The 20106-nt window shown below is 40.4% G+C and overlaps 1 protein-coding gene across 2 annotated transcripts in view; it reads left to right on the top strand.

The window, feature by feature from the left end:
• The window catches only part of INPP5A (inositol polyphosphate-5-phosphatase A), a 569268-nt gene that overhangs the window by 492968 nt on the left and 56194 nt on the right, over window positions 1-20106 (top strand). For both annotated transcript variants that reach the window (XM_089669171.1, XM_089669173.1), the window contains exon 12: window positions 18684-18757. In XM_089669171.1, coding sequence (XP_089525297.1) covers window positions 18684-18757 — 74 coding nt within the window. The remainder of the gene's footprint in view (window positions 1-18683; window positions 18758-20106) is intronic.

Below are 20106 nucleotides of genomic sequence, written 5' to 3'. Positions count from 1 at the left end.
TTGAAGAAAAGTGAATATTAGACTGTTCAAAAAAATAGCAGTGTTTGTATTCTTCTTTACAAACTCAAACATTCACTATATAAACTGAAAAATGTTTGAAGATTTTGCTTTCCTTTGCATCACTTTAATATTTAGTTGTATAAGCACTGTTTCTGAGAACTGCTGTACATCTGTGTTGCATGGAGTCAACCAACTTCTGGCACCTGTGATCAGGTATTCCAGCCCAGGATGATTGGACTACATTCCACAGTTCTTCTCTATTTCTTGGTTTTGCCTCAGAAACTGCATTTTTTATGTCACACCACAAGTTTTCTATTGGGTTAAGATCCAAAAAGATTAAGATACTTCAAGTATTCTGATGTATTCAAACTGATCCATGATCCCTGGTATGCGATAAATAGGCCCAACACCAGAGTATGAGAAACATCCCCATATCATGATGCTTGCGCAACCATGCTTCACTGTCTTCACAGTGTACTGTGGCTTGAATTCAGTGTTTGGGGGTCGTCTGACAAACTGTCTCTGGCCACTAGACCCAAAAAGAACAATCTTACTTTCATCAGTCCACAAAATGTTGCACCATTTCTCTTTAGGCCAGTCAGTGTGCTCTTTGGCAAATTGTAACCTCTTCAGCACATGTCTTTTTTTCAACAGTGGGACTTTGCGGGGGCTTCTTGCAGATAGCTTGGCTTCACATAGGCGTCTTCTAATTGTAACAGTACTCACAGGTAACTTTAGACCTTCATTGATCTTCCTGGAGCTGATTGTTGGCTGAGTCCTTGCCATTTTGGCTATTCTTCTATCCATTCGAATGGTAGTTTTTCGCTTTCTTCCACGTCTTTTAGGTTTTGGTTGCCATTTTAAAGCATTTGCGATCATTTTAGCTGAGCAGCCTATCATTTTCTGCACTTCTTTATATGTTTTCCCCTCTCCAACTTTTTAATCAAGGTACGCTGTTCTTCTGAACAATGTCTGGAACGACCCAGTTTCCTCAGAATTTCAGAGAGAAATGCACTGTAACCAGCATGTACATTTGCTGCCTTCCTTCCTTAACTAGTAGCCGACCGCAGATAGCCGAATGACGGCTTCACTGCGGCCGGCCAGTTCTGAGTGGACGTCATATGACGTCCTCCCAGAACGCGCTCTCCTGCGCGCCCCAGGGGGCGCGCACCCGGCGATCTCCGTGATCGCTGTGTCCTACGGACACAGCTGATCACGTGATGTGGTAAAAGGCCAATCACAGCGGCCTTTTACCACGTGATCAGCGGTGTCCAATGACACGCTGATCACAGGGAAATGCAAGTGCCGGTTCTCGGCTGCACTTTCCTCACGCTGTCAGATCGTGAGGAAAGTACTGCCGAGAACCGGCAGTTGTCAGCGGGGATCGGCACCGATCATCAGGGCACTGATGATCAGTGCCCTGATCGGTGCCCAGCAGTGCCACCCGCAAGTTCCGCCCACCTGTGCCCAGCAGTGCGCCCACTAGCTCTGCCCACCTGTGCCCAGCAGATCACCCACCTGTGCCCAGCAGTGCACCCACCTGTGCCACTCTGCAGTGTCACACACCTGTGCCCAGAAGTGCCACCTACCTGTGCCCAGCAGTGCCACCCACCTGTACCCACCCACCTGTGTCCACCAGTGCCACCCACCTGTGCCCACCCACCAGTGCCGCCCACCAGTGCCACCCACCAGTGCAGCCCAGCAGTGCTGCCAGTCAGTGCCACCAGTCAGTGCCCAGGGGTTGTGCCAGTCAGTGCCGCCAGTCAGTGCCGAGCAGTGATGCCAGTCAGTGCCGTCTATCAGTACCCATCATCAGTGCCGCCTATCAGTGCTGCATATTAGTGCCGCCTATCCGTGACACCTCATTAGTGCTGTCTATCAGTGCCGCCTATCCGTGCCACCTCATTAGTGCTGCCTATCAGTGCCCTTTAGTGCTGCCTATCAGTGCCCATCAGTGCCGCCTATCAGTGCCCATCAGTGCTGCCTCATCAACGCACATCAGTGAAGGAGAAAAAATACCTGTTTGAAAAATTTTATAATAGAAACAAAGAAACTTTTTTTTTTTTTTTTCAAATTTTTTGCATTTTTTTATTTATAGTGCAAAAAGTAAAGCGCCCAGTGGCGATTAAATACCACCAAAAGAAAGCTCTATTTGTGAGAAAAGAATGATCAAACTTTCATATGGGTACAATGTTGCATGACCGCGCAATTGTCAATCAAAGTGCGGCAGCGCTGAAAGCTGAAAATTGGCCTGGTAAATAAGGGGGTATAAGTGCCTGGTAGGCAAGTGGTTAAATAAGGGCAATAATTGCCACCTGTTTTTCAGAGAATGAATGACCTCACTAATAGAACTCCACACTGCTATTATTTTGAACATGCCCCTTTCAATTAGTGATTCAATTACACAGAATCAGCAGCATGCATGTCATGACTGTTGGGTCTGTTGGATTTCTATTACTCTACTACACCTGCTAGTAAATTATTTGCCATGTAGAAATATCATTTCTACCAAAAACAGTGATTAATCAGGTTAGTGATGTCTGACTGCTATTATTTTAAACACAATTGTGTGTGTGTGTGTATATATATGTATATGTATATATATATATATATATATATATATATATATATATATATGACGGGCAGGAAGCAGTTAACGTTAACCTTATGCTACCTGTTTACGGTTTTTACTAAAAGCCCAAGGAATAAAATAAGCTGCTACTAAAGCCTAGAGAAAACCACAGTTTATCCAGAGATGTGGATCATGCAGTATTTCACGCTACCTCACACAATTTATCATTTAGTGCCTGCATGCTGAAAATGGCAGCATGGGAAGGCAAGCTTAACCCTGTGTAAACGCAAATTTTCAGAAACTCCGTATTTGAATAGCATTTTCTCAGTTTAACAGCCTGAGTTTGGAGTAGTGGGCAGAGCATAATAAAGGCAAAAGCTTTTAAAGGTAAAGGCTGAACCTCTCAAAATATAGCTAAAGGCAAAACTTTTTTTTTTTTTTGTACTATTCAAATGGTTGTAAACCCAAATATAAAAAAAAAATATTTTTTGCCATAAATGAACACATTTTAATTAAACATACATTCAGCTGTGAGTGTACCTTAGAAAAATGCTCCCTTAGCTTCTATCAGCCCTCCAAAAACTGCTGGTCTGTGGGCGTGGCTTAGGACCTGAGAATAGTAGGCAGAGATGTGATGTCACACAATCCCTCAGTTATACACACCCTCCAGCCTCAGCTCCAGAACGTCCACAGCTATCTCACATTTCTATGCCTGTGAGCGTGTCTCCTGAGTGGATTCTGGGGAATACATAGGTGCCAGTGACTGTCAGTTCTGCTTACAGCACAGGATCTGTGCTAATTAGGAGAAAGCTGGTAGAAAGGGGTTAATGTTTAAAATCCAGGGAATCTTGCAGCCTAAAGTGTCAATGTGGACCAGGAAACATTCTCATGTAAAACTCTGTACACAGTAATTCATAAGCTAGGTGCTGTGAATAGAGCAGGACAATAATCAGCTGTCACCAGACTTGCCTAGATAACTACAGCATTACTGAAGTTATGCCGATCTATGTCATAAATCACTGGTGCTGAGTTCTCCATCTTATAAAGGTAAGAGACCAGAAGGGAGAGGACACCCTCTCCCCCACCCCTTTGCAGTGTATTACATGGAGGCTCATGCTGGTCTCATCTTCATCATAGCCTGACACTCACAGGAGAAGAGGAGTGGTGACACCATTTTCTGCTTGTGTCGGATTTATTCTATTCAGAAGAGCAGGGGGGATTTCTGGAGAAAGGGATTCCTTCAAGATACCAAACTAAGCTCAAATGCTTAGTAAAGTTAAAATCTATTCAACTGTAGGATTAGATTAATTTGTTTTTTTTAGGTTTACAACCACTTTACCCTAGGTTCACACCTAAGCGTTTTCCGCAGCATTTTGTACAAACACAATACAGTCCATTTAACATGATTTCCTATGGGACATGTTCACATCTCCGCGTTTTCAACCGGTGCGTTTTTGGAAAGGGTCAGGGACTTTTTTTTAATGCCAAAAGGTACATTTTTGGTTCTATAGACTTCAATGGAAATGCTGCAGAAAAGCATGTAGTGTGTTTTTGATGCATTTTTGTCACGTTTTTGATGCATTTTGCATTTTAAATCTGCCTAGATACGCCTAAAAAAGCAAAGCTCAGCAAAAACACAATGCAGAAATGGGTCAAACGCAAACTGCATAGGTGTGAACCTAGCCTTAAGGGCTGAATAGAGAGGAGATGAATTATTATTATACAGGATTTATATAGCACCGACAGTGTGCGCAGCACATAACAAAATGAAGGTAGACATTACAGTTAAAATACAATTTGGTACAAGAGGAAACAGGGTTCTGCTCGTTAGAGCTTACAATCTAAGAGGAGTAGAACACCTGTAGGTTTTTATTGCTGTTTGTGTCCCTGCTAGTAAGATTCACCCTCTCTATTCGTCCTGTTTGTTGTTCGCATCAAAAGTAAAAGAAACTTCGAAATTGTGGGTTGTTCCCAGAACAGTAATAGAGGGGAAATCTTCCAATTGGGACTCCGGTGATCTGGTGACAACCAGGGATTCGCCTCCCTTCCTATTTTGGCTATGAGACAGGAAGTGAAGGGAAATCTCCCCAGTGGAGCAGAGATGGCAAAAAAAAACCTGACAAGGGTTATAACCCTCCCTTACTCTTTCCGGAACGAAAAACCAGTTTTGCCTTTAATTCTGCTTTAGGTTTTCATACACTATAAACCCCTCTCCATTTCCTCAAACCCTCACCTTTGCAACAGACACAAAAAGATGTTATACAGTTTTTTTTACACAGTGCAAAAGTGTTAACTGCCATTTTTTCCAAGAAAGCTTACAAAACTAGTTCTCTTTTGATCAATGAAAGACAGAAAGGAACACGTGAACTATGTTATTTTGCTAGTCTGCATGTAAATATTCCAATATGTCATAATAGCAGCAATATAATATAGGGAAAAATTGTCATTTTTCTTTAACCTCTCTGGCGGTATTCCCGAGTGTAGCTTGGGGTAACATTTCAGTAACACAAGCGGTATCCCCGAGCTACACTCGGGCTTACCATGCGGCATTGCTCAGGGATTCCCTGCAGCGCTTACCTTGTCCTTCGTTCCCGCGATGCATCCCCTGCAGCGTCCCCGGCCATCTCCTCCAGCCGATGCCGGCTTCCGTGTTTCGGTCCCTGCATCGGGACGTACAGGGGCCGGAACCGGTGGCAAATTAAAAATTTTTAGAAACTGTCATTTTCTAATAAACGAATATGACATAGTAAAACATTACTGTTTCAAAGCATTTCACATACATTTTGTCCCGAGTGCTTTGTCCTGTGCCCTGCCTGCATTTTTACTGTTCTTTCTGCCTGGAAACTTAGAAAAGTCCATTGCATCCAAAAAGCGTTGCTTTAGGTCAAAAGCGGTTTTAGACCAGCTAGAGAACAGCGATAGTAAATCAGAACCACTTGCAGAATTGAGTGATAATGATTTGTGGGGAAATTCGTCATCCAACACTGAGAACGATTCTGCGACTTTGCTCTGCGATGTGCGAACTTGGCGCTATATTTCAAATTTGTGTTTTTGGTTTGATTATATTTTTTAATTAAATTTATTATTATATTATTTTTTATGATTATTTATTAAATTATAATTTATGATTTCGTGTTTCAAGTTTTATCCTGCCCGGAATGTTTCCTAGACTCTTGTTCGGACAGATTTCAGTGAGTTATTCCTAAAAATTACAGGCCTACAATATAAAACTAGTTTGTCTACCTTGTAGGCAGAGGAGTAAGACTAAATTTTGTTTAGGAGACTGTGCAGTGCTTTAAGGTCTGCAGCTCTGTTCCTTCCCCTTGTCTTCTGGAACTCTCTGGATATTTCCAGAACATAGTGGGTAGAGGGACAGAGGCTGTTTGTTGTGTTAAAATGAAAAAAAAAAAAGAAGCCCCAAAAACGCTTAAATAAATGGAAACACCTGAAAAGCACCTCAAAAATGCATCTGAGAAGTGTTTTTGGTAGTTTTTAAGTCATGTGACCTTTTAAAAACTACTCAGTAGGTGTAGCAAAAGTGCGTTAAAAAACCGCCTATGCGTTTTTTGCTGTGTTTTTGCGGCAGATCAGTGTGAAAGTACCTTTACTCCTACTGCTGTGCAGCATGGTTCAGTTGGATTTTAGCAGCCAGAGACTCAGTCCCACAGCCGTTGTTTGTTTGGAGTTTACCAGTTTCCTTGGTTCTGGGCATCCCATGTATCCCTATCCAAGTTCAATGTTCCCTAAATAAACAACCTAAACTAAAAAAACCCCTAGGCTGTTTCTTGATCCAATTGGAGTGTGTGGAAAATTCCTTTTGCCTAGCTGTGGATGCTGAGTGGGGAAAATAGGCTGGAATTCCAGTGGCTCATTCGGGGGTAACACTACATTTGTGCACTGTGTTAGCCACAGAGCACTTTCCAAGTCCAGAACTGTGGCACAGCCTCCTGGCGACTCTTTAATGAAGGCCATTTGGGCTGGGCATCATGAGCTACTACATTTATTGGAACTGTTGAGCATCATTTTCACAGCTGCTTTCCATTGGCCTCTACAGAACGGGTTAATATGTTGAGCAAATTGAGCTGCAATGATGAGCACTTCAGAGCATTCAACATTAGCATTATCCCGACTGCAAAATACGGTTTCACCTCAGTTAGTCCTTTCTGCTGCCTGCAGTGACCTGGCTGCCTCTGGCCATTTTAATCTCTCCTACTTTCAGCAGCTGGTTTGTGAGTGTTTTAAATTTTGTTGCTTTTGTTAAGCAGTGCAGCATATTGAATCCCAAGTGCAAGGGGAGCAGTCCCCACTGCACTGCCTCTCTCCAGCTCTGAAACCACAAACCGTTCCAGGATGGTCTGCAGTTTCCTTTTTCAGGGACCTAACACTGACCGCCTAGCTCAAAGTCCTTACACTCCTTTGAGTCTTCTTTAGCTCTGTCAAGTGTGGCCCCTCCCTCTGCCTTATTTAGGTTGTAGCTTTCCACAGTCACTCTAAATTTTGATTGCTGAGTTTGAACACAAACTATAAGCATTCTTTTACTCCTTCCCCTCCAGAATCTTTGCCTGACATACTTGCAGCTGTAGCGGCCTTTATAACTTTTGCTGCAGAAATACTGGCTGATGGACAATCTCACTCCTTGAAGGATGAATTTATTCTGTGAAGCAGCCACAAGCAGCTGCCATTGCTCCTGGGCTTAAAAGATCATGTGTTCTTATTGATGCAGTGCTTTTACTGGTGCTGTTACTAGTCTGGATCCCTAAGAGGCCCCAAGACTGTTTAAAATGTTTGGTTTGCCACCTTAATAAAACACTGACCATACCTTTTGAGGATGCACCAGTGTTTAAGAATCCCATTGACAAACATTTGGAAGTGCTTTTCAAATTATTATTTTCACAAGCAAACCCTGCTTTGTAACTATCTATATTCTTGATGTCAGTCTGTCATTCCTTAGGGGAATGGACTAAACGTATGTCAAATGATCCAGCTACTGTCCTTACTGACCTTATTTGTAGAGCACTATGCCTTCAGCCCTACACTTATAAGCAAAAATTATAATTTTTAAACTTTTTTTTTACATTTTTATTTTATTTTTTTATATTTTTTATTATTTTTTTTTTTTTTTTTACATACTGTCACCCTAGCAGTACAGTGTCACCATGGTGACACTGTACTACTTGTGAGGGGTGATAAAGATTTTTTTTTTTTTTTACACTGATTGCTTTTACACCCATATAGGATGTAAAAGCAATCATTTCTCTTTCTCTCTGTGTGCATTCCTGCACTCATTGAGAAATACAGAGTGAGCTGTGATTGGTCACAGCTTGTCACATGGTACAAGGCTGTTGTGAATAGCCTTGTACCATGTGACCTCTGTGATCATTCACAGATTTCACACATAGTAAGCAATGATGTCAGAAGTGACATCTTGCTTACTACTTTGCATGTGATCACTGATTGGCCAATCAGTGATCACATGATCGGGACCTCGTACAGAGGTCCCGTCCGACGATCGGTGTTTCACTGTGTCCGGAGGACACAGCGGGCACCGGATCGCGGTGCTGCGCGCTCCCACGGAGCGCGCACAAGCAGGGTGCGGGGGGCCGTTTATAGACGGCCACCCGACCCTGCAGTGCCACCGTCCGGCCGTTTATATACAACGGCCGGTCGGGAAGTGGTTAACAGCATGGCTGTTTAAGGCCCAGGGCCTGAGAGACAGGAGTCAATCTGATTTGGTCATTTCCAGGAAAGGCTTATTTCTCTTTGGCGCAAGAAGAGAGGATTTCACTCTGGAAATACTCAGTGGAATCAGCATTTAGCATTTTTGCGTGAAGTATTGTCAAGAGGAAAATCTCAGTCCTTATGAATGGGAGGCAAGTGGCCTTTGAAATAAGATCATGATTACATTTTTCATAAAGTGTCTCTCTCATGAGGCTCCTCCTGTATAGTCACCTGTTACTTTGTGGGATAAGTGATGATCCTCTTATAGTACTGCTTTTCTTTACAAAAAAAAAAAAAACCCAACAGATTTCATTGTGGAGGGGTTATACTTGGTTGGCCAGTGTCCACATCCACCTATAGGCAACAGTACTATACCATTGTCTTTGTATAAATGAATCCTGTTTCTCTTTATGAACTCCAGTAAATGGATTTTATGGTAAGTGCAAAGATCTCACTTAATATTTCAGGCAATAGAAAGCAGTCCTTCCCTGACCATATATTCATTACTGTAACTCTTTAACAAACCTCAGGGTAAGAGACTGCATGATCACTAATCTGTCAGAGAGTGTGATGGATTTTTTACACTGGAAGGCCACAAGTTGAAGAAATGTGGAAGGGCCTTAGTTATTCACGTTTGAGGGATTTTTGGAGTAGCTGATCAGAAGTGGCAGGGAGCTGAGCTGAGGTCATATTTAAACACTGTATCATTTTTGGAGCAGTGCCTTGGGCTAAAATGTAGATGTAGACCCTGGGGCATGCATGAACAAGGATTGTGTCAGCCTTCCAGGGAGGGAAAAAAAAAATCAAGGCTTTGTCACAAGAGTAGCATGATCTCTTGTAGATGTAACAGATTCTTGCATTGGTGATAAACTACTTAGAGTATATGCACTTAGATAAAATCTATTTATAATTCTACGTTTACTTTAAACACTGTTAACACTATTAAGTCCAAAATTCACTTATTATCCATATATGATATGAATTTTATACCTTTCTGTAATTTGTGATGAAGATAATCATTTCAAGGCCTCAACTGGCACTTCATCAAAGAGAATAACAACATAGCTCTCTACAAACATAATTAGACTGTAAATTGTCAACATAACAGAGCTATCTAAACATGGATGATTTCCCGCTTGTCCTTTTTCTTCAGTTATAGGACTCCAAGCTATATAAATTGCTTGTTCTAGTTCTAAACCCTCAATAATTCTTAACGGTGATGTTAAATTTCTATTTCAGTAAGCTTGTTATAGTGTCAAATTCTTCCTCCCTAATTTAGAGGTAAAGACAGCAGTTCTAACCACTCTTCTGTGGTAAGACTATATGCAGAGCTGTAACAAGAGACCTTGGACCTAGAGACATTCAAATGTGAGCTCAGTATTCTAATGATACCTGCTATTAATGCAAATGTCTCCAAAACTTTTGCTCACTCTGCTTTTTTTGGGGTGCTCCAGAATCTTAGATCTGCCATGTCCTGTAAAAAGGTTTTTTTTTTGTTTTGTTTTTTTTTTGTTTTCTTGGTTGATCACCTGCCCTGTGCCTGTCCGAACACATCCCTTTTGTAAGATTCAGGACTTAGAGCATGGATTCTCAACCTGTGGCCCTCCAGCTGTTGCAGATGTGCTATCATGCCTCTGGGAGTCAGGCTTGTAACTGTCAGCCTTGGAATGCCTCTTGGGACTTATAGTTCCACAACTCCTGGAGAGCCACAGGTTGAGCACCCATGGCTTAGAGTGTTCACTGCTAATTTTACTCCAGATAACATACATCTGGTAGACTTTAGATATTTTATGACTTGTGATCCAAATACACTGGAGAATTATTGTCCTCAATGGCAGTTAGGTTATACCTGTTATTTCTCAGGTGCAAGTTAGAAACTTTAACCTCTGACTGGTTTCACACCTACAGTCATGTGAAAAAGTAAGTATTCCCAATAGGAACTGACATTTTTTCCAACATATTTGAACAGACACGTTAGATCTTGATTCAAATAATACCTAAAGATAAATTACCATGAGTGACATACCTGAACAAATAACACATACAATTGACATAGTTTATTCATTTCCATTATCTAAATAAAAGAAAATGCAGATTTTATCATACAGAGAAAATACACCTCTCACATTTACCACCACTTCAAATCAATGAAATTAGAATGAGTTGTTCCAGTGATTACAACCTTCTTAAGGGACATGCAGGTGGAGCCTGTCTTATTTAAACCTAAGATATGGGGTTTGATTTACTAAAGGCAATTATACTTTGCACTGCAAGTACAGTTGCTACAGAGCTTAGTAAATGAGGTAAAGCTTCACTTTCAAAGAATACCCAATCACATGCAAGGAGAATTAACACAAAATTAGTGCAATAGATTGTTCCCAAATATAAATACTTGAGGTCCAATAATGGAGCTAACCATGTTTTTCCTCTTTGTATCGGCTAACCCGAACACATGATATCACCATTAGTCTCCACCTTAATCGTAATGTCATCCATACTTTAACAGAGTCTGAATGATGTAACACGTGCAGAGATTAACAGTGCACACTCAGTGTCTACCACATTGTGCAAACATCCAAAACACCAGCCTAGTGACAGGAAAACAAATCCTAATTAGCTGTTTAAATCCCACTTGGGCAATGTTGTTATGAAAGTAGTCGACTGAGTGCCTTCACAAGGTGCAGAGTGCCCAGAAATAGGTGACAATCTCTTGATTAAATCATAATTCGCTAGATCAGGCCATCCCATTGTCTATGGGTACTTTTAATTACGTTTGTTTAGTTCTTGAATATTTCTTTTGCACAAACAAATGCCTGTTCTTTGCTGTTGTCAGTGTAAATGAAGCATCATTTTAAATAATATTGCAAAGATTCTCCAAGCAGAAGTCCCATGTGGTGAACTGTTAAAAGGCAATGCAGAATGATTAGGTATTTATTTAACACTCCAAAGAAATTTGGTGTAGTGGTGTTTTTTCACCCTTTTCTCCAATCCTAAACTTCATTTCCCTTGCACAGCTGTGAATTCCCCAGTGCATGCTGGCGATGGGTTTGATAAATGCTGCTAATATCACCTCCTGATCTAACAATGCTCTGAGTTTGGTCCGCAGGTCTTGATGAGTAATTGCTGTTGTTCTACTCCAATGACTGAATTAAGTTGCCCTGTTATAAAGGGTTCATACTACAGTGATTTCAGCCGAGACAGCTCATGGCCATGTCCCAGTGGACAGTGACCTTTTGCAGGGTATCTTTCTACTTCTAGATAAAATGGCTTAAATTGTTTTCTATTGACTGAAGCATCTTACTTTATCTGTTAAAGCTATAGCACATGGCCAAACTTAGAATCTACCCAATCCACTGATTTAGGTAGCAATCGGTCTGAGCTATAACCATACGGGGGTTGATTTACTAAAACTGGTGAGTGCAAAATCTGGTGCAGCTCTGCACAGAAACCAATCAGCTTCCAGATTTTATTGTCAAAGCTTAATTGAACAAGTTGAAGTTAGAAGCTGATTGGCTACCATGCACAGCTGCACCAGATTTTGCACTCTCCAGTTTTTGTAAATTAATCCCACAGTGTCTGTAAAAGGGAAACCTATGGTCAAATATTAACTTTCATTTCACCTTGCTGTTTCATATTTTTAGGTTCATATACATAATTTTAGTTTATCCTTCTGTTTACTATATGTATCTGTTACTTCTAATGTTCACTTATTTATTTTACCAATTTTATAGAGTTCAATTACACTTCGCCACACTTTTTGGAGAGCGTTGGACTCATTATATTAGTCTATGCCCCCTCAAGGAGCTTACAATTTTATGATCCTACTGACATCATGCATACCAAGAAACATTGTAGCCTACTAGTATAACTCATATAAGTTACTGGTGGTATTTGGACTACAGGAGGATACATGGGTGCTGGGAAAATCCTCACAAAGATGCAATGATGTACAAACTCAGTGATGTTTGTGTCCTTGGAGGGGCAAAGCTTGGGCTCTGCCTCTTGATAGTTATTTTGTATCAAAGTATTAAAGTGGGCATGCATAAAGAAAAAATAAACTGAATCTCTATAGCTGCTTCTTGTTCTGCCATTACCTCATGCCTTGGCTGCTGGATGTGTAAAGGAAAATGTCATGTAAATACAATACCTAAAATTATGGGGTATTTTGGGAGGCATTGTTAGTGGATGCAAGGGTTAGAGGAGCAAAATAAAGGTAAAAGTAGGCACCTAGATTATGCACTTATGTCTTACTTTAGGTTTTTTTTTTGTTTTTTCTTTTCTTAGAATAACTTCACATTGACATGGGAAAAAAGTGTAATTAAAGAGTAACCCCTATGTTGTTTAGAAAAAAGCATTCCCTTTTGGGTGATTTATATATACTGCAGGGATTTTTACAAACTTTGTTGCAGATCCCTGCCTTTTGTTAGTCTGAAGAAATAGCTTTTTGCAGTTTGTGTCTAGGTGCAGAGTGAATCTGTATGGGAGTGGCTTTATAATTATCAGCCAGCTGCTGCACCTACAGGGCTCTAATGAGGAAATTGGCGATGTCTGCATTCCTTTGAACATGATTTCCCTTCGGTAGTACCTCAACAAATATGATATTTTTGTTGCAGGGGATGCCAAAATCTGACTTTTATCTTAGTGCAGATTTCTAAGAAAATCAGCAAGCCAATCACTCAAGTCAGGAAATTACGTTTCTGGGGGGCGCTCTGTACACCATCTGTGTACAAAACACCTCCAGGTAACTATGTTGCATTGCATTTTACAGAAAATTACAGCGCTGCAAATTGAAAAGAAAAGATTTTTTTTAATAACATTCAATTACAATATCACTTGAGTCGCCATTGTATATGTTCTATATTTTTTTTTTCCTCACACAAAAGTGGAGTTACCCTTTAAACCATTGCAGATCCTTAGAAACGTGCCATAATGTGCAGGTATGCACAGAAAACTTAATCATAGCAAACCTATCAGTATACCCTCCTCCCAACAATGCAATGTGGGAGCTCCTAGAGAGGAGTAGGAGTTATCCCAAATTGGCTTCAAAAGTAGAAATATACTTTAAAGTATAGCTAAAGGCAAAACTTTCTTTTCAGCTTTGGATAGAGTGGAAAGGGATTAGTACACCTGTCAGGTTTTTATTGCTGTCTCTTCCCCTCTAATCCTGCATACCAGTATCATTGAAAGTAAAAGAAAATCCCGAATTTTGCATTGTCCCAAGAACAGGAATGGTGGAGATATCTTCCAATGGTGACACTAGTTCTGGTAACAACCAGGGGTTCCCTCACTTTTGGGGAATTTTCACTCACTTCCTGTTTTGGCTTTGGGACAGGAAATTAAGGGAAATGGCAAACCTAAACCTTACCGGTGTTATAACCCTCCCTTACTCTACAGTGGGGAAAATAATTATTTGATCCCCTGTAGATTTTGTACGTTTGTCCACTTACAAAGAAATGAAGGGTCTATAATTTTTATCATAGGTGTATTTTAAATGATAGAGACAGAATATCAACCAGAAATCCAGAAAAAACACAATACAAATATTGTAAATTGAGTTGCAGTTCAGTGAGTAAAATAAGTATTTGATACAAGCAAAACATGACTTCGTACTTGGTGCAGAAACCCTTGTTGGCAAGCACAGAGATAAGACGTTTCTTGTAGTTGGTTACCAGGTTTTCACACATCTCAAGAGGGATTTTGGTCCACTCTTCTTAACAGATCTTCTCTAGATAAAGATTATAGACCCTACATTTCTTTGTAAGTGGGCAAACTAACAAAATCTGCAGGGAATCAAATAATTATTTTTCTCAATGTATTTAAAATGCAAAAAAAAATTGGTTTGCCTTTAGTTCTAGCTTAAAATCACTGCCCAAACGCAGGGGTAGACAACCTGTGGCTCTCCAGCTGTTGCAGGACTACAAGTTCCATCATGCCTCTGCAAGTCATAGCTGTAACTGTCAGTTTTGTAATGTTGCAATGCCTCATGGGAAATGTAGTTCCACAACAGCTAGAGAGCCGCAGGTTGCCTACCCTTGGCCCAAAGGAACGTCTGTAACAGGTTAGTGGTAAATGTTGCATTAGTTTTGTCCTAATTTTGTTAGGCATACATGCTTTTGAGAGTGCATTAGGATACAAATGTTTGTAAATTTGAGATATTAGCTTTGTATATGGTGTATAAGTGATCTCAAAACATCCCAGCGGGTAGAATTTCTCATTGTTCATGCTTATAAATGGACATAATATGGCAGTGTTGTAGACATTAAAGGATAAGTTCACCTTTCATAACATTTTACATCTATATTCAGGGTGTAACATGTTATGAACGCACCCGCCCCCGCTCCCCTGCTTTGACAGCTAGTGGGGATCTTCTTCCCCCTCGCTAGCTGTCAAATTTTAACAAAACGTGGCCGTGCAGGGCTCTGCTCGCCCGGCCGCATCACTCATTTATTGTGTTCTGTGAATGAGAAACTACAAGGCCCAGCAGCCTTAGCGGCTGTTGGCTTGTAGTTCTCAACTAACTACCACATCGCTGTGGAGTGCCGTGGTAGTTCATTGAAGTTATTCCTGTCAGTATATCTGCTTGCCTATACATCCCATACGAGTAAGCAAATGTACTGACAGATCCACATAGCACCAGCAATCTGATGATCTCTGGTGCAGTGCTTTAGAGGCTCCTGCTACAAACAATAATAAATACACATTTTTTTTACCTGCAAAAAAAATGTGCATTTATTTTTTGGTATAAATGTGAACTTATCCTTAAATGGGGAGCTTTCCTGAAGTGTATTGGTTAGTAGATGTGAACCACCAAATTGTTCTGTGCATGGCTGACACTTAGGGCTCCATTCACACTTGTGGTACTCCAAAGTCGCACGATTTCCAGTGTGATTTTGATGCGACTTTATACTCTGGCACTCAAGTTGCATCAAAGTAGTGCAGGAACCTTTTCAAAGTCGCTGCAACTTTACATTGCAGAGTTGCATGACCGGTCACACAAGTGTGAATAGAACCTAATAGTGTGCATTATTACAAGATTTAAACATGGTTATTTATTCTGTAATGGGTATTGTTGTTGTTCTATTTTCTTCTCTCTTAGTTTATTATCTCTGAATCCATTTGGGGTTGATTTACTAAAACTGGAGAGCACAAAATCTGGTGCAGCTGTGCATTGTAGACAATCAGCTTCTAACTTCAGTTTGTTCAATTAAGGGATACGTTCACCTTTGGGAATATGTTACATGTTCCACCCTTTTTCCACCATAGCTGCAGCCACCCCCGGACTTCCGTGAATGAATGAACTGCAAGTCCCAACAGCCTTAGCGGCTAGTTTTCAATAAACTACCACATCACTGTGGAGCTCCATGGTAGTTCATTGAAGCTTCCTGGCAGAATATCTGCTTGGCTGTATATCCCATACGGCAAGCAGATATACTGACAGGTCTGCAGAAGACCTGCATGGCATCAGCAATCTACTGATCACTGGTGTAATGCTTTCCAGTCTCCTATGGACAAAAATAATAAATGCACATTTTTTTACCTGCAAAAAAATGTGCATTTATTATTTTTGGCCAAAAGGTGAACTTATCCTTTAACCACCTGCCCTCCTGAGGATTTACCCCCTTCCTGACCAGGCTATTTTTTGCATTACGGCGCTGCGTTACTTTAACTGACAATTGCACGATCATGCAACGCTGCACCCAAATTAAATTTACATCCTTTTTTCCCATGAACTGAGCTTCCTTTTGGTGGTATTCGATCACTTGTGCATTTTTAATTTTTTGCAATTAAAAAAAAAGACTGACAATTTTGAGAAAAAAATATTTTTTACTTTTAAACATGTCCAGTGAAAAAAAAAAAATAAATAAAATTTCGCCATAAATGTATGCTAAAATGTATTCTGCTACATGTCTTTGCTAAAAAAAAAAAAATCCCAATACGTGTAAATAATTGGTTTACGTGTTTTTTTTTTACTAGTAATGGCGGCGATCAGCAACTTATTGCGGGACTCGGTGTTGCGGGTATTTTGACATTGGGGGAAACTGACTTGGTGTCACTGACATCCCCAGTGACACCAATACAGTGATCAGTGCTAAAAAAAAAAAAAAAAAAAAGCACTGACACTTTACTAATGGCACTGGGCAGGAAGGTTAGCATGAGGGGCGATCAAAGGGTTTTCTGTGTGCTGGGAGTGTCTTACTGGGTGGCGGTGTGTTGGTGCTTCACTGTAAGCAAACTGCTCTGGACTGTAAGCAAACAGCCGTCCAGGGCAGTGTGCCCAAGCCAACAGGGAGGAGGACTGTTATTAAACAAAGCAGTCCTCCACCCTGATGGAGATGCTCGGTAATCACCGGCTGGGTCCCAAGGAATGACAGCCGCAGCCGCCAATGGGTAGGGCGCGCACGCTGCTCATGCGCGCCCCCTACCTGGAACTACAAAATCATGTGTGTATATATACACGTGGTTTTGAGCACCCTTGCCGCCCTGTAGCAGTATTTCTGCTATAGGTCGGTCGGGATGTAGTTAAGCTTTGACAAAAAGAAAACCTGGAAGCTGATTGGTTTCTGTGCAGATCTGTACCAGATTATACACTCTCCAGTTTTAGTAAATAAACCCTACTGTGGTTTCCAGCTTGATTTTCTTTTGTTAAATGTGTGCAATCAAATAGTGTATAAAACTATGCAATATAGAGATGTCCATCTTACCCAGAAATCCCAGAATTGGCTCTCTAGAGATGACAGCAGCATGGTGGCCTACGTAATCACCAATGCAGGTGGCTCAGGTAGCTGCTTTTCACACAGATAATTAATGTGTACAAGTAGCTACTAATTGCACATCTCAAAAATGATTTATGTGCTGGCAGGGGGCAAAAAAGGACAAAATGTAATTTCCTTCAGAACCTCCACCACTACAATGGTATCAGCACAGCTGTGAGATGGGATGTGATTAATGAATGTTAAGCAAATACAGAGCAGCCAGAGGAGGCTCGGTTCTGCTGACACAAATGCTTGGTGAGGAAATGGCACTAGCTAAGAACAGCGGATGTTATGCTTTTCTGCTTCCTTGGAGGCATCGAACATATAAGAACATCTTCTACATACTAGGAATACTTTAATGTAGATGTTCATAGGCCGATCTCTCCCTACCAGCAGCCTGAACCTTGGACTATATCTGGCTTAATAGTAAACATAACCCACAAAATATGCAAATACATTGCATGATATATTTTGTAAGATATTGATGGTTGTAGTCTGACTTTATTCACTCCTAGGTATGGTAACCTGCTCATTTTGATATCTTCTGATTATACTTGCATACTTTTTGCAGTTGTATGTTAGGTCCATCTAACATACAATTTAGTATGGTCTACCTTTTTCAGTATACATTTGTTACACTTTTTAGCATATTCCCTTACCATGACCTGTTCTTTCCTTGTCCTGTTTCCAGTGCTTTATTTATTTTATCTTTTTTGTTACTGTACATTTTGATTGTCAGCTTTCTTTATTGTATTGCATAGAACCGTGATCATGGAATGTTTGACATTCAGAGCATTTCTGTACATAAACCATGTTTTGCCCTTGTTCTCCTTTTCTATTGCCACCTAGTATTCTTTAAAGTGGACATTTCAGTAAATTTATAGGTCCATGAAAATAAATTTGACACAAATACAGAAATAGGGTGTTTATTTTTTTGTTTGTTTTGTTTGTAATAGCTCACCTTTTATCAGCTACCTGCAAACAAACCAAGCTGCTCTTTTGCAGATGCACAAAGCTGCCCCTTATCCATACTGGCACCCCCAACCATCTGAAAACTAATTTTTGGTTGTGGAGAATTGCATGGTGCAAAAGCAACGATTTACCTACAGATGCATTTTGTAAAAAGGTGCAGGAACTTTTTTCCTGCATGAAACACAGGCACAGCAGCCTACTCAACTGAATGGGCTGCCGTCCCTGCGCAAACATGGCTTTCAGAGCTGCTTAGGTGTGAACCTAGCCTTCAACTGTACATTGTAATTTTGTAACAAGTTGCAAATTGCAGGGGACTGGTCTGTGTCAGGAATTTGTGATCACAGTCAAAAACTGCACAAACATCAGGATTTATATGACTGTGTTGTGAAGTCTTATTGAACGGTCTCACTTAATTTGGGATATAGGTACAGAGAAAACATCATATGGCTGTATTGTGGATTCTGGTTTAAAACAGATTTCCTTGTGTTCAACAGCCACTTTCCTGTAAGAGTCCAAGGAAATATTTACTTGCAATGAACGTGCAGTGACCCAATCTCTGAAAATTTTGAACTGAAAATCTTGGCGAGAGTGTGAAGTACTGCAAGTATGCTGAATATACAAGTTTTAAAGCATAATAATAATAATCCCTTTTTTAATTTTTCTTCCAGCTTTTAGAGTTTGACAAAGAGTTATCAGTCTTTAAAGACAGATTGTATGAACTGGACATCACATTTTCCCCCAGGTAAGAACTATACATATACTTAAAACTCAGCTAAGCTACTTGGGACAAAAAAGTTACTTCTGGTGATACAGTTGCTTAATAAATGTGTGGTTTTTAATGAATAGGTTTACAGTAGTGTAAAATACCAACTACATTACCTGTTTTGCCATATGTTCAAAATAAGACTGTGATAGGCCCTGCATTCCCTAATTCATAAAAAATACTTACATACAAACCATCTTATTTAATTGAGCTAAATATATTATTCAATTATTGATCAACTTTCAATGTTCTGACTGCTTTAAACTGGTGGAACATATCTGGTTGCTGCAGGTAAGTAAGTGCACTTTGTACTTGACGATTTCAAGTATTGTGGGTGCTCACAATCACTTTGTTGCTCAGCGTGCAGGGAAAAAGAATGCAGTGGAGCGGTCAGTCCTTTTACCATAATGCAGCATCTTCTCAGCTGCCAGCTGAGATTCTGATTATACCTGTCCCCTGGGAGGTCAGAACTGTGCTTGTTGAGGTGCCTGCTGCTCTCGATTGTTCCCACTGATTGATTATGATAACTGTAGGCCAGAAGTGCGTAAATCTCTGTTCCAGTCATTCGTTATTTACCCCTGACCAGTGGTGTTAAAGGGGTTCTTGATTTAAGGGTGAGCATGAAATTCCTTCCTTAGGAAGGTTTTTGTATGTGGGATCTATGCTCACAAAGCAGCTCCCCAATGAATTGTGGGTAATTGCTGTTTTTATTGTTCCATTAACCTGCACTTGGCGTTTGCCCCAGAGACATAAAAGCTGACGTAGAAATGTCACTATGCACTACAGTGCTGGAATCTATAACAGCTCTATGGATGGTCTGTACTCAGAAATCACTGGTAGTTGTAATGGTTTTGTAGTCCAGTTAGTCTATTTTATACCATTTCTTTGTGCTGAACACAATACTAAAATGTGGGTTAAATTCCAAGACACAGAAAATAGTAAAACATGAAAAAAAACACTTTACATTATTTAGTCTGAAATAGTGAATGTAATATTTTGATTCACTGACCCTGAGGAACTTTGTTCATAAGGAGAACACAGCAATGGCAGCTTTTTCATGAAAAGTCCTCTCATAATTAAACTTCCAGTTCAAAGTACTGCAGCCACTAAAAGGGGGAAAAAAAAGTCTTACTCTGCCAATGGGATTCCTATATTTTTTGCTTTATGAAGAATGCACACACTGCCACTGCAGCTACATTAAGGCTTAAAAACTGAATTTGCGCTTTTCCGGATGTGCTTCATGACACTTTTTCTGGTAGATAACTGTCATGGCACAGTCTTGGTCAATGTGTACTAGTCATGATCCTCTCAGATAATGTGCAGCTCCC

This window comes from Staurois parvus, unplaced genomic scaffold, assembly GCF_062004578.1.
Source record: "Staurois parvus isolate SC_StPar_1 unplaced genomic scaffold, SC_StPar_1.0 ptg000009l, whole genome shotgun sequence".
In the NCBI taxonomy this organism is placed as follows: domain Eukaryota; kingdom Metazoa; phylum Chordata; class Amphibia; order Anura; family Ranidae; genus Staurois; species Staurois parvus.
This window is presented reverse-complemented; position numbering and strand designations above follow the sequence as displayed.